The 14,925-nt window shown below is 48.7% G+C and overlaps 1 protein-coding gene across 1 annotated transcript; it reads right to left on the reverse strand.

Annotated features, from left to right (window-relative positions):
- Positions 1 to 408: 408 nt before the first annotated feature.
- PHOX2B (paired like homeobox 2B) lies at positions 409 to 5,202 on the reverse strand. Its single transcript, XM_027971394.3, has 3 exons — positions 4,744 to 5,202; positions 3,700 to 3,887; positions 409 to 2,657 (listed from the first exon to the last, which is right to left on the reverse strand). Exons 1-3 carry the CDS (start codon positions 4,982 to 4,984, stop codon positions 2,139 to 2,141), a joined length of 948 nt encoding a protein of 315 aa, XP_027827195.1. The 5' UTR covers positions 4,985 to 5,202; the 3' UTR covers positions 409 to 2,138.
- Between the last annotated feature and the right edge of the window lie 9,723 nt (positions 5,203 to 14,925).

Raw genomic sequence — 14,925 nt, forward strand, 5'->3', positions numbered from 1 at the left:
GATGCCACTGGTCCTGAAGGTGTCTGCACGGTGCACTTTCAAGCCCTTCTCAAAGTTGAGAATCAGAATCCTGCTTAACCTGCCTTCTCTGCTACCAGAGTCCACAGAATATCACTCCAGGCACTGATCTGAATACTTCTATCAATGCCCTCCTGTTCTGTTGTGCTCTGGTGGCTGGGACAGAAAGAAAAATGGACCAGGAGAATCCTGCCTGCTATCTCAAGCACTAAATTTTATATTGGCTGAATTTAGCCACATGAATTTAGATTCTCCAACCTACCTAGGTTTCCAGAGCTGCAGAGGCGTCTAGATATTTTCTACAATTTCATCTGCCCTCCCTTATCATTATAATATAATTTTTAATTAATTAAAAACAACCAAAAATGAATCAAGAAAAAGTCAGAATAGTTCAATTGCTAGACTTGCTTTTTGTTTTTATTATCAACAATCAAGTTAATGGTACACTCTTGGAAAACTATATGCACATGTAGAAATATTTCCCTTTTAAATAGAAGCATTCATTATAACACATATAAATAAATTTGAAAATCTGAAACATAACTTATGACGTTTATGTTCACAAACATAGTCCAACAAGAAGAAAAAAGAAATCAGACAGACATGCACCTGATAACAAAAATATATACCATTGGCTGAACCGTGGTCTTTCTAAACACAAAGGAGTTGAACCCGTGAGAACCTTATTATTCAATAAAGACACACCATAGAGACTACAAGAAGAGAAAAACATTATACAGTCACGTAGAGGAGACGGGCTGTACTGATATTAACACGATACAATTGAGTCACAGAACACAGTTGTAGAAAGACACCAAAAAAGTTAAAGCCTCAACATTCAACTAATATCTATAGTTTGTGCCTTTTAAAATAAAATTAAAAAAATAAACAAAAAATCCCAACAGAGATGTCTAAACTGCGCAAAGAATGGAATCATCAATATACAGTCCATCCACCATACAGGATGTGAGTCCATTTCGGATCAAACAGAAATGCAGAGACATTTCTGCAAACTCGTGTGCGCCTCTTTTCCTTGCTGGGTAGATTTCTCTGCAGCCAGCTTCGTGGACTGCAATTGACTCCAATCCAAAGCAGTGCCAAAAAGTTCAGTAAAAGCTGGTGGAAGAAAATGCCGGCGGGGGTATCAGGAGAGAAAAAAAGGGAAGAGTTGAGAGATAGGTGACAAAGTTTGCGGAGTTCGCGGATGAAAAGGCATTTCATGGATAGGGCATCTTCCAGGGCCGAGCGGCTGCAGAGACTCAGGAGGAGAGCTGGAACGGTGAGGGCTTCGGATGCGCAGGTGGCAGGATGGTGTTTGACGAGGTTGGGGCAGGCAAGCGGGCGCGAGGCAGTCACCTTGGCCGCGCGGACAGTCTGCACGAGTCGTCACCGCAGCGGCCCGAACCCAAGGACAAGAGGGGAAACGGGTCAACTGGAAGGCCTTCCTACTCTCCCTGAAGAGGAGCCCCGAGGGAGTCAGTGCTGTCCAGAGGGTGCGGATGAATTTAGGAACGAGGAGACAGAGCCCTCAAATGGGGCCGGCTGCCGCTTCCCTCTTCCCCCTTGTATTTTTTCTTTCCCTTGGATTTTAAAGCCTTTCGGTTTTTTGTTTTTAATTGTCACTGCCTCCCTATTTCGTTCTTTTTTTTAATCCGGGGGAATTCTGTTCACTTTTCTCTTTCCCTAAGCAAGTCACTGAGTTGGTTGTGGCCTCCCAGCCGTCTTTCTCCCTGTCACCTGCTCGGGCCACAGACACACACTCCCCGAGACAGACACACACCGACACGCAGACATAGCCCCCTGAGATTCCACCCCCCTCCCCGAGTCCAGGCCGCGTCGCTCACACCTCCCGGGCAGCAAGCGGGGCCCCCCGGCCGGTGCGCGCGGCCCCGAGGCAGGTGCGAAGCCAGGGAGGTGTTTTGTTTGGGGGTGAAGGGAGGGAGTAGGAGTGGGCTTGAAATGGGGGCGACGCCGTTTTCTCTTTATTCTTATCGCGATTACTTTAGGCTCTCCAGGGAAAAGCCACGGCAGCAGCGACAATAGCCTTGGGCCTACCCGGCTCACCCACTCGCCCGCGGGGACCCGCCTCGCCCGCCGCCGCCGCCGCTGCAGATCCCAGATCAGAACATACTGCTCTTCACTAAGGCGGCTTTGGCACCGTTGGGTCTTTGGAGCGAAGACAGGACGCTGGCGAAGGGACCCCCGAGCGAATCCGGGATGGAGGTGATGGGGCCGGGGCCCGGAGCCCAGCCTTGTCCAGGGCCCCCGGCCGCAGCCAGCCCTCCGGCCGCTGCCGCCGCCGCCGCCGCTGCTGCCGCCGCCGCTGCCGCCGCCGCCGCCGCTGCACCGCTCTTGCCCGGCTCGCCTCCGGGACCCCCTGGTCCCGCCGCCCCCGGGGCTCCGGCGGGGCTGGGGCCGCCGCCGCCGCCGCCGCCACTCGCCCCGCAGCTGGGAGTCGGGTTGGGGTTGGGGCCCGGGCCCCCAGTGCTGTCCGGATCGGTGCTCTTGGCCTCTTTGCTCTCGTCGTCCCGGGAGGAGTCAGACTTCTTTCCCGAAGAGCCGTTCTTGGCCGCGGCCGCTGCGGCCGCTGCCGCGCGCTCTTGCTTGCGGAACTTGGCGCGGCGGTTCTGGAACCACACCTGGCCCGAGAAGAGAAGACAGACAGTGAAACAGGGGGGAAAAGAAGAAAAGAAAAGCAGTTAGGGCGGCCCACGTTCCATTCCAGATTGTTTTAAACTGCACCCGCCGTGGGTACTCCCGCGCGCCTCCAGCCCACTGAAGCTGTCCCTCTGGTGACTGGTACATCTTTTGAGAAACTGTCTTAGGACCACTTGGGCACGTCGGGGGAGCCTGGTGGGCTGCCGTCTATGGGGTCGCACAGAGTTGGACACGACTGAAGCGACTTAGCAGCAGCAGCAGCAGGAGGGGTAAAGAGGCAGCAGGTCCGCGAAAGGCCCTGAAACAGAAGCCCTTATGTTGATGGTACCTAATTTTGGCAAAGTACCCTTGCTCAGTCTACTCTCTGAGCCATCTCAAGTTGGCCATCACCTCTAGGCCTCAGGTCTCGAGTTAAACTCTGATTGGTAGACAGGTGAGGGGTCTCTGGGTTTGGCGCCTGCTGCCCAGCCTGGCCTTTGAGCCTGGAGGTGCTAACGTGGCGGGGGTGGGGGGAGGTTCAGCAGGAGAGGCGCCACGGCCGGCTCTAGGGTGCACCTGAGTCCCTGAAAGGTTAGAGTAAGGCGCGGATCTTAACCGATATAGAATCCCTGTCCCTCTGCGGATCTGCTGCAATCACAGTTCACAGGAAAATCTATACCTGTGCGCCGTTAAAAGGGCTTGAGTTCAGAGGTATATGGGGGGCAGAGGGCGGAATACTTATAGTACGGAGCAAAGTCTGCATTCCTCCCCCAAGGCACTTCCTACCCCCACCCCCCGAAATGCCTCTCCCATAGCTCTTGAATGCCAGTACAGCCCTAGATGGGGTGGGAAACACTTTGACGCCGTGAATCTATAGCCAAGAACGCGCTCCCTAGCCCTTCCTCGCGCACACAGTCCTTCCGAACTTGGCCTCTCGGAGGAGGCCCGGGAACGCAAGCCTTCAATAGGATCGCCCACACTCCCGCACTGCACCCCCGCCCCTCGCTGTGCTGCAGAGCCGGGTGCGTTTCCAGGCGCGCGTACCTGGACTCGCGCCTCGGTGAGGTCGATCTTCAGCGCTAGCTCCTCCCGGGTGTAGATGTCAGGGTAGTGCGTCTCCGCGAAGACCCTCTCCAGCTCTTTGAGCTGCGCACTCGTGAAAGTGGTGCGGATGCGCCGCTGCTTGCGCTTCTCGTTGAGGCCGCCGTGGTCCGTGAAGAGTTTGTAAGGAACTGGAGGACACCAGAGGGGACAGGGTATAAGCAAAAAGGTCTGAAGTGTGCGGACCCGGGAGCCGGAATGTGGGGACTCCAAGGTCAGGCGGCACTGGAGCCGCCGCCGACACCGGGACGGGAAAGTGGCCGAGAGGAGCTGGCGAGATGACCCGAACAAATTAGTTATACACCGAAACAGGGGCACAAATTCCGGGCTTAGGTGGGGTCCCTCCGCGCACAAGCAGCCTTTGAGTGGGTTGCCATAGAGCGCTGGAGACGGCTGAGGTCCGGGGACGGGGAAATACTGTGATGAAGGAAAGCTAGAGAGCAAAAAGTTCCGAAAACATCCATCGGAATACTAGGAAGCCAGGAATGAAGTTACCGAACACTCCCACTGTGGAAAATTTTTAATTCTCAAAAGTTGACCTAGCCCAAAAGTTGGGAGAAAGCGCTGCAAAATAATAATAATAATAATGAATTAAAGAAATCATCAGAAAAATGACCAGCAAAGAGGTGTGAGCCGCTGTCGGTTCTTTAAAAAAGAGAGAGAGACACTGCCAGTAATGAGCTTTACTCTTTGTTATTTAATTATTTTCTAAGCTTTACGTCTCATCGCAAAGTAAATAAATTATGCCTATCATTTTGGCAGCTTAAGATAATTTTGTTGGCGGTTCGGGTGTGACTAGGATAGTGTAACCCTGTAAGTGAATTACCCCTCCCTGCAATCGCTTCTAACGTGATAAATTCTTTCATTTGTGTAAGCAAATTTCGTTTGGTAAATACTAAACACATTTCCATTTTCAAATGCAATCAAGGCTTCCTATATACAAGCGGAAAGGCGGCTTCCTCCGCGGAGAAAGCTGGCGGTCCTTACCTGCGGCGTACGGACTGCTCTGGTGGTCCCTGAGGGTGCCCAGGCTGCAGGATCCCGGCGTGAGGGACGGGCAGCCGGACGTGGCCCCAAAAGTGGTCCTTATCGGGTTATACTGGAAGCCACTGGCCTGGCTGCAGGAACTGAAGTCAGCATAGGCTGAAGCCAGGCTCGAGGTGTCCATCCCGGCCATACAGGACTCGTAGGCAGAGGAATTGAGGTAAGAATATTCCATTTTATACATTGAAAAGGCTCTGGATGGCTCAGCCAAGTGGAAAAATGAAATAAAAGATGGGTATGGAGAAGGTGGCTGGAGTGGGGAGATGTGCACAGCTCAACGCCTGCCTCCAAACTGGCCTCCTTACTACCAGCAGAGCCTAGTTTTATGAAAAAGCCTCCTATGAGATGCCTTGTCTGAGGTCTCTAGAGCATATAGTCCTCATAATAAACTTGGCTCTTTCCACTTGGACAATAGCAAAGCGGTTGGTCTTATTGCTGGCGCTTTTTACATGACAATAACTCATCCGTCTATTGGGCTGGCACTGGGGAACTGAGCTGTCCAACCTCCCTATCATTGATTCCTGCATCTCTAATTAGAATTTAATACCACACCATTACGCACTGAGCCCCTGATCCTCCCTTCTAACCAGCTCCCTGCCCTTTAATTCAATCACACTACTTGGAAATAATGAAAGTTGGGTGACGATTCTCCCTGATCCAATTTCCCCGAGCTTTTAAGCCTTTTTAACTGATCATATACCTTAGGCATAAATTGAGATAGTGTGTGTGTTTTCCCCCTTCTTCCTTCTCCTTCTCTCTATCTCTCTTTCTCAGTTAGGGAGAAGAAACCTTGATGTCATAGAAAACCTGTTTTGTAAGAGCGTTACACGCTCAATTTAACAACAAGTCTACCCCCTGAAGTGCATGAAATGTTATAAAAGACTGGGACATTGGCAAGACTCAGGCGCCCTGTAACATAGAGTAAGTGGGCCAAGGGGGTTTCTGTGAACGCTAAGCGGATTTCTTTAAAATACACCTGGTTGGGCGGGGGGAGCATCTTATAAATTGCATTTCTTGTTGCGGTTTAATGTGCTTTTCTAGAGACTCTGCTTACACAGCCATTTAAAAAACAAAAGAACATCCGAGTAAAGCTCTTGAATGTAAAACATCTGGATTCTCAACTGATGGCTTCTTTGCGCTCACTTCTGGGTTTTTCTGCAGTCATGTGAGGTTTGCATTTTGCTGGTCTGTGTTGTGGTTGGTTTTCATTACGTTGTGTAACTGGCAAGTGGGCATGAAGTGTACCCAAATGTGCCTCCTCTTCCATCCCTCTTGGGTCTTCTCCCTCTGCCTCTTTCCGCCCCCACCTCCACTTTTTCAGGTGCTCACAATTCCCTAGAGACCGGAAGCTTCCAAAAAATGATTGCTATCTGCTTGGCCTTTAGGTTTGCCGATTGCAGTGAACGAAATCCTTGCTCTTAAAATGCCCAGGCTCCAGGTCGGGGACTTTTCTTGTCCAGCTCCCCAGGCTCTTGGGTGCTGGCAGCGAGGCACAGACAAAGAAACGAGCAATGATTTGTGGACCTCGGTGGCCCCATGATTTAAGTGGAGGGTAATTTTCATTTGGTTCGTTAGGCTTTAGCAGAATAAGGGAAACTATTTCATTAAATCCTTCCTCTCGGTGGACAAGAGGAGGAATGCTTAGTTGAATCGCCGTGTGGTGTAAACAAACCCTGGATATTTTATATGAATTAAATGTGTAGATAATTAGTTTTATTGCATTCATTACCCCCTTTATGTGCTCTGTAACAAGTCAGTAATTAAAGTAACAAACTCATAAAGTCTTTATAGGGGCATTTAGGCGTTCAGTGTTTGCCAAACTAAGTGGTTTAATTCGATGCTAGTGCCGGGGAGTGGATGGGCGCCCGCTCTCCACTGCCACTGTGTTTTATTGCGCACTAAACTGCAGCGGACGCCGTAATGGATTAAACAGGGACAGCGGTCCCCCAGCCTCCTGCTTCTCCGCTGGGTGAGTTTCAGGCTGGTTTCAGGTGATGGCGCGTCCTCTGGACGTGAGGAATCACTAAAGTCTCTCGAGAGTGCAGGCAGCGGGACCCGCCGAGTAGCCTGGTGATAGTTTTATGGGGAGGGCTGATAGTTTTATTGCAGTTGTATGTTGTACAATGCGTATTTGATAAAGAAGGGTCCTTGGTGACCACTGTGCACTTTTTTGTGCACGGAGGTGAAATGAAAATAAATGTGTACAAGGTTTTACTGCGGCGGGAAACAAATTGCAAAGCTCTAAATGGTTTTCCTTTATGGTCACCAGACAAGAGGAGAAAAGAGATGCAAACATCTGTCTCCAGTCCCCTAAACCTAAAGGCCAGCAAAGACGGATGCGAATCCAAGTGTTATTACAGTGGGGATTTGTCTTTATTTATCCCGCTCTCATGAATATGAATCTACATTTGGACCGGGAGGTGGCTGTGCCCACCCCTCTTTGGACCCTACACAGACTTTCCCCACCCTAACTTACTACCCCCCTCTCCGGGGTGGGGGATAGGTTGTCAGACACAAGGCTGCAATTGTCCAAGTTTCTCAAGTCCCTTGGACTTTTCAGGGGAGCTTCCTGGCGCTCCCAACGCCACACCGCCGCCCCGGGCCCACGCTCGGGGGATGCGGATGCGGGGAGTGCAGACCTGCGTGGCACCCAGCTAGCCCGCTTATATGGGGTTTTAAGCACTTCTGTGGATAACAGAGTGACATGAGGCGTCCGTGAGGGGATACTTTTTGGCTCCAAAGCCCACGTTTGGCAATAACCAGGCTCACACCTGTCTTGGCACCCGCGCCTGGGTGCACTCGGGGTTGTCTCCACTGGGTCTAGTGCGCGCGCGCTCGGAGCAGGGAGCTCCAGCCGAGCCCCACGCCGCCGCTCCGCGCCCGGGCCCGGCCCTACGCCTGACCCGAAAGCCCGGCAATTCCTCGGTCCTAATTCGCAGACAGCCCCAGGCCCCACTGGGGGCCGAGGCAAACCGCGAACCTGGAGTGTGCCGGGAGCTGGGAGGAGCGGGGTTGTTTCGGCGGCTTTGGAGAATGACTCTTCCGCGAAGACGTAGAACTCTGGGTGCCAGTCGGTGCCTGGAGGCAGTTCCTGGGCGCCGGGCATGTTGGCGTGGGAAGAGCGGTGTGCACCTCGGGAGGGCTGGGTGTTGACGACGAGTCGGAGGGTGACCCGGGAGGAAGCCGAGGAGCGGGAGGGGAGGACCCTGCCAAGGGACGAGGGCGAGGGAAGTGCGAGGCCGCGGGGGGCGCGCGAGGGAGCCTCGGAGGGCCAGGCCCAGCCGCTGCCAATGCAGGGCACGGGTTCGCGCTCCACGCGGCCCGCCGGCCCGCCCCGGGTCCGGTCACTCCCCGCCCTGAGGTTCGAGGCTCCCACCGGCCTCGACTCCCCGCCTCCTCCGACCCACCGCGCCAGCCCTCTCCCAGGTGCGGGTCCCAGCCGCGGCCTCGCTCTGGGCGCCCCCTGGTGCCCGCCTCGCCGGGTAGGGAAGTTGTGCGCCTCCTCTTTACACCAGGAGACCTTTCTGCGCCAGCACCGCACGGTCCGGTGAACAAACGCGCTTGACTTCATTTTCCCTTTTGTAGGCCTTGTAGGTTTATTTTGTTTAGTGTCGCCGTCCCTCTCTTCACCCCACCCCCACCATCCCTGGCCCACCGTCCCCTCTGCGGGTCTTTTGTGGCCCGGGGGCCCTGCTTCTGCTCCGAAGATGAAAGGCATTCGGGGCTGGGCCAGGCCAGAGCCCCAGCCCCAGCGCCCTGTTTTGTTCGAGTTGTGCTTTCTACACGCGAGCTCTCCCCTAAAAGTTGTACCAAATGGTTAATTTAATTATTCCAACTATAGACCAACTGCTTCAGCAGCCTCCACCACGCGTCTGGGAGGAAAAAAGAAACCATCTATAAGAAATAATCTAATAAAAGTGAAGTGTAGAAAAACCCCTCCTGATTTTCAACCGGCACAAATAGAATTAGAGCTTCAGCATCCTTTTCCCAAACAGACCTTTTGTCCAGATCACAACTTCAGCCAACCAGCAATGTGTACAGTGCCCGCTATTTATTTCAATAGAGGCGGTGGGTAGCGAGATAGATTGATAGATAAATGGCCACATGGATAGATGGATGGTTTGATCCATCTTCCTCTGACTTCTCTTTCTTAATATGTGTACACGGTTGATTTTTTTTCCCCCTGCTGATTTTCTGAATCAATAATGGAAAGGCAAAGCTATTGGTAAAAGGAGGGAGAAAGGCTATTTAAAGCACAAAAAAGGGAAGAGACTACTAGCATATATACCATGAGAAAAAAATGTTTACATGCTACCCAGTACCAAATGAAAAAAGGTTGAAAGTTTAAAAGAAACTTTTCTTTCCTTTTCTTTGCCATTCATAGGAGGGTTTCTTTTTTTTTCCTTGAAAGTCAGAAAGAATGTTAGAAGACAAGGAAACAAAACAGCAAACAAAATGCCATTGTATTGTAGTAGCAATTCATGGGAAAACGCTTGTCAGCCTCCTAACACTTCACTCCTAGGAGGCTGTTTGGAGGCTGTTTTACCACAGGCGAAGCACAATAACATGGGAATGAATAAAATATTAAATACCAGTGAGAGTTTCAGAGGAATTTTCTTTTTGATTGCTTTATTTGATGCAGTATCCAAATGATTCCAGCACAGGGAGGTTGCCAAAGGCTCAACTCAGAACCAACACTTCTCTCAATCAGAGAATAAAAGGACCAATTTGTCTTTGGATTTCTCCAAGAAGAGTTCTGCAGGCAGCAGTCTTTCCCACTCACCTGCACCTAGACAGGATTTACTTCCCCAGAATATAGAAAGAAACCAGCCACAGCATCCCCAAGCATGAAGCTCCACCGATATTCTGCTCGCATTTTAGAATTTTTACCACATTTTCCATGTGCCTAGCAGCCATACATGTTTCATAACAGAAACTCTTTGTATTTCTGGTAACTAACCTCCTAGCACTGTAAGACAATTATTAACTGATTAACAATACTGTGTGCAAAGCAGTTAACACTATGCCTGGCACCTGGAAAGAATCCAGTGAATGTCACCCACCAGTATTGCGATGATGATGATGATGGTGATAGAGTTTCCTTGAACTTCATATTGAATTCTTGACTTTGGGATTTAGGTGGTGCATGGACAATGTCTTTTCTGTTGTATATTTATAATGTATGTGGAAGAGGGTGGACAAATCACAGAGCATCCTCTAGTATATCAAATAGGAGGAAATAAAGCAACAAAGTAGAAGTCTTCCATCTTTTAGGAATTCACCAGAAGGCATGTATGTATTTAAGTTAGTTCTGTGTTTTGTTTTATATTATGCACACTAATTGTGCATGATTAAGGTGGTGCTTTACTCTTGTGTGTAAATATTGTGTTTGGGTTAGAGCTTTATAGCTAATTCATAGATGGTGTTTCTGTATTTGAATTAACTTTGGAGATACTCCATGTGTAAGTGCTCTCCTCTGTATAGATGATGGGGTACAGATCCCCAGCACCCATCCTTGTAAGGACATCATCATGGAAGAGCCCAGCTCTTCTCTTCTCCTCCATCACTTCCCATACTATGATTAGCAGAAGGGGCTGCCTGTTACCTTTTTTTTTTTTTTTTCCGCTGGAGTTTAGCTAATAGTGGTAACATCTGCTGGGCTGGTGGTGGAGGAGACATGGGGTATTTGATCAGAGTCACAGATGTAAAAGTGACATCTGCTTGCAACAAAGAAAGGAGAAGCAAAATTAAATTAGGCAAAGAGGCCTCTCTGAACCAAAAAAAAGACAGAAAAAAAAAAAAAAAAACCTATTTGAAAAGGAGGGAAAAAATAACCATGAGCCCTAACCAGGCTTGCAGGGTGCAGAAGAGCACTTACCGAGGTTTTAGGACCAGCAGCTGTCAGAATAACTGGAGTAGTAACATCCTAAGGGAGCAGTGTCCTTAGACCTTAAAGACACCTTTTTATGCTCCAAAGAAAAAGAATCAGGTAAGATTGTCCTTCTCAGCTGAGAATGACTTGACCTGTTAGAGTATAGTATAGGTTGAGAAATCATTTTCATGTTGAAGACAGGAAGAAGGTAAGGATGAAACCTCTTGGGTTGATAATAGTACAGAATATTTCATGATGAGTTTGGAGAGAAATAGATTTTCATTTGATAGCTATGTTAAAACTACTGCCAACAACTAAGAATGAGCCATTTTTTACTGGGCTTAAAGGATTGTATTTGGCCGTTAAAACACACGTGCTTGAAATAGGACTCAATCAGAAGGGGAGGGTGGTATAGAAAAAGCATACTCCACATACTCCCAACCATTGTACCTGAAAACCACAAATGATGCAAAGGGGCATACCCCCCACAATAGTGATCTCCTAAATTTCTCCAAGTGGAACAGATTTCAATAGCTCTATATAAACTGATTCCACAGCGATAACATAAACCACTGGACAAGATGACCTCAACTTTCTACTTCTCTGTCTATAAACCAGTTGACATCTGTATACACTTGCGCCTCTCTTGTCCCTGCTGGATGCAAGAGGAAGGCCCATTCCGATCTAAAGGCAATCCCTCCACAGTGCTTTGGAGTCCTATCTCTTCTGCTGGCTCAGGACCTTACCCAGTTCTTTCTGTCTTGGGTCTTTATTTCATTGTCATCTAAACATGCTCAAACTACATCCATACTAATAACCAACCAATGAACACTATTTTCTTTCTTGCCTATGTTTCCTACCACCACCACTTCGCTTTCTTCTCCGATTTACAGCCAGAGATCTTTTTTTTTAATGACTGTATTATAATTTTTTGGTTAATTAATTAATTTTTTGGAGGCTACTTACTTTACAATATTGTATTGGTTTTGCCCTACATTGACATGAATCTGCCATGGGTGTACATGTGCTCTCCATCCTGAACCCCCCTCCCACCTCCCTCCCCATACCATCCCTCTGGGTCATCCCAGTGCACCAGCCCTGAGCACCCTGTCTCATGTATCGAACCTGGACTGGTGTTTCGTTTCACATATGATAATATACATGTTTCAACGCCATTCTCCCAAACCACCCCACCCTCACCCTCTCCCACAGAGTCCAAAAGACTGTTCTATACATCTGTGTTTCTTTTGCTGTCTTGCATACAGGGTTATCGTTACCATCTTTCTAAATTCCATTTATATGTGTTAGTATACTGTATTGGTGTTTTTCTTTCTGGCTTACTTCACTCTGTATAATAGGCTCCAGTTTCATCCGCCTCATTAGAACTGATTCAAATGTATTTTTTTAATGGCTGAGTAATACTCCATTGTGTATCACAGCTTTCTTATCCATTCATCTGCTGATGGACATCTAGGTTGCTTCCATGTCCTTACAGCCAGAGATCTTGAAGGAAGTTATCTCTTCTTACTGTCTTTATTCCATTACTTCTCAATCACTCCTTGTCCCTGCTCAATCACTCCTTGTCCCTGCTCAATCACTCATGCTGCTGCTGCTGCTGCTAAGTCGCTTCAGTCGTGTCTGACTCTGTGCCACCCCAGAGATGGCAGCCCACCAGGCTCCCCCGTCCTGAGATTCTCCAGGCAAGAACACTGGAGTGGGTTACCATTTCCTTCTCCAATGCATGAAAGTGAGAAGTGAAAGTGAAGTCACTCAGTCATGTCTGACCCTCAGCAACCTCATGGACTGCAGCCTTCCAGGCTCCTCCATCCATGGGATTTTCCAGGCAAGATTACTGGAGTGGGGTGCCATTGCCTTCTCCCAATCACTCCATAGCTTCCTCTAATTTGGCTTCCACCACCTTCACATAATTTGAATATTTCTTATTAAGATCACCATATCCACTGAGTATTTTCCTAGCTTTATCTTCTTTGAATATTTTAGTTGCTAAGGCTGTTTAACAAATATTTCCAGTTCTCCCCACCTCTATGTACATAGTAAGACTTCACTTCCCTGCCCCCTAGAAATTAGGTACAGCCATTCTATAAACATTTCAGTGGAAGTGTAAAGTGTGACTTCTGGCTGAGCCTTAAAAGCTGGTGTCCAAATCTCTACCCTCTCCCTTTTGCCCTGTTTAATGGAAGCTGACAGGGCTTCAGACGGTGGCTGCTTGGTCAGCCTGAGTTCTGGTGAGGATGCATGGAGGAGAGGTCCCAGAAGACCCGCACAGTGAACAAGTAGTTTCTCAAAGCATCAGAGAAGGATTCTGGAAGAGGTGATTCCTCTGTGCTGGGTACTGAAGGGTGACTGGGAGGAAGTAAAGATGACAGTAATGTGAAAAAGGAGGAAGTTGCAGGCAAAGGAATCAGTGCTGGTCAGACTCCAAAGCCAGAGAGAGCATGGTGTGCTTGGGAATCTAGAAATAGTTCAGTTCAGTTTGCTGTTAGGAGAGGAGAGATGGAGGGGGGTGCACGCAAAGAAAGGTATGATGAGAGAAAGTAGGAAAGAAAGGCTGGAATCAGGTCCTGTAGCACTAGGGATGCAGTGAAGTGTGATTTGAGATGGAAGGAATGAGGGAACAGGGAAGCTTAGAGACAAATTAGGAGGCTGTGTCTCCTTTCAAGGCAAGAAACGAGGACTTCCTAAGCCAAGAGAATAGCAATGTAGGACAAAGAGAAGTAAAGGACCTCAAGAGAGGTTACTGATATGGAGCCTTAGGGCGGGCAGAATACACTATTCTGCCCAATGCCAGGATTTTAGAGGGCCCAAGAGGATACCTCAGAACAAAACCTCTCTACCGTATCTGTTGGCAAGGTCTTCACTTCTGTTAACTCAGGCCTAAAGTCCCTCATTACTTCTCTGGGTTTTGTAACACGTGATACTGTCAACTGTTCACTCATTCACCCCATATTTATCAAATATCTACTATGTTGTCGAAATCAGCACTTTAGAGTAGAACTGGTTCAGACATTGTCTGAAAAGCAGACTTTTGAGATGGAGCAGACCCAAGGTTTGCGAGTTTCTGAGTGGTGGTGGAGGCAGTGGAGTGAAGGTGGAGACCCCAGTGGAGTGAAGGTGGAGACCCCAGTGGAGTGAAGGTGGAGACCCCAGTGGAGTGAAGGTGGAGACCCCAGTGGAGTGCAGGTGCAGCGTGGAGAGAGAGGAGAGTAATTGCCCTCCATTCCTCATCCTTTGTTAAGGTCGTAGGATTTCGGTCACTAAGTCGTGTGTGACTCTGTGATCCCATGGACTGCAGCACACCAGTCTTCCCTGTCCTTCACTATCTGCCGGAGTTCGTTCAAACTTATGTCCACTGAGTCAGGATGTTATCCGACCATCTCATCCTCTGTTGCCCCCTTCTCCTCCTGCTCTCAATCTTTCCCAGCACCAAGGTATTTTCCAAACAGTTGACTCCTGGTGGTATTTTCAAATAGAGATGCCAAGAACCAGGTATCACAGAGGAAAGAAGCACTGATGGAGGAATAATAGGCGTTCTAGAAGTGGGAGCAGCTCTTTTAGGCAGCATTTCCCTCTGTGACTGTTATCACTCCTAGTGGGTATCTGGATCCTCCACAAAGAAGCCTGCCTAGCACTTGGTAGTAAAGGGCTCTATGCTGCCTCTGCCATGCACAGAATTAGGGTCAACAATACACTCTTCTACCTGAGTCAATCCAGGGAGCCAGGTGAGAGCCATGGCAGAAACTCTGGAGTCATTCACTATCTCAAACTGCTCAGCCTTGAAATAAATATAAAAATGCTTGAGAATCCTAAAACTTCTAAAAGTGTTTTCCTTTGTGGGTTTTCCAAGGATCCTGTTGTTGTTTGTTTATGTGATTTTGTTTTATTTAGGAAGTTTGTGGAGTTTGCCAGTAATATGCTGCAGCGTCATACATTTTAATGTGAGTTTCAGCTGATTCAGAATTTAGAAGCAAATGCAATCCAGTCGTCAGGGACAGGCACCACGTGTCCTAGACCGCAGGAGCCAGAAGACAGTAAAATGGTTAAAGTGATGCATGTTTGTAGTATTTCCCCAGTTAGATATAATGGAGAATATTAATTTTCTCTTAAAACACACAACATTGTTTCTCTCTCTCCTTGTTTACTGGGCTCAGTTACAGTGGGGGAGCTAAAGGCTGTAATCACAAGCTCACTGCTATCTCAGTTGCTTATTCATAAACCTTCACCATTTGAGACAG

The sequence above is a fragment of the Ovis aries genome, chromosome 6, assembly GCF_016772045.2.
Source record: "Ovis aries strain OAR_USU_Benz2616 breed Rambouillet chromosome 6, ARS-UI_Ramb_v3.0, whole genome shotgun sequence".
NCBI classification, from domain to species: Eukaryota; Metazoa; Chordata; class Mammalia; order Artiodactyla; family Bovidae; genus Ovis; species Ovis aries.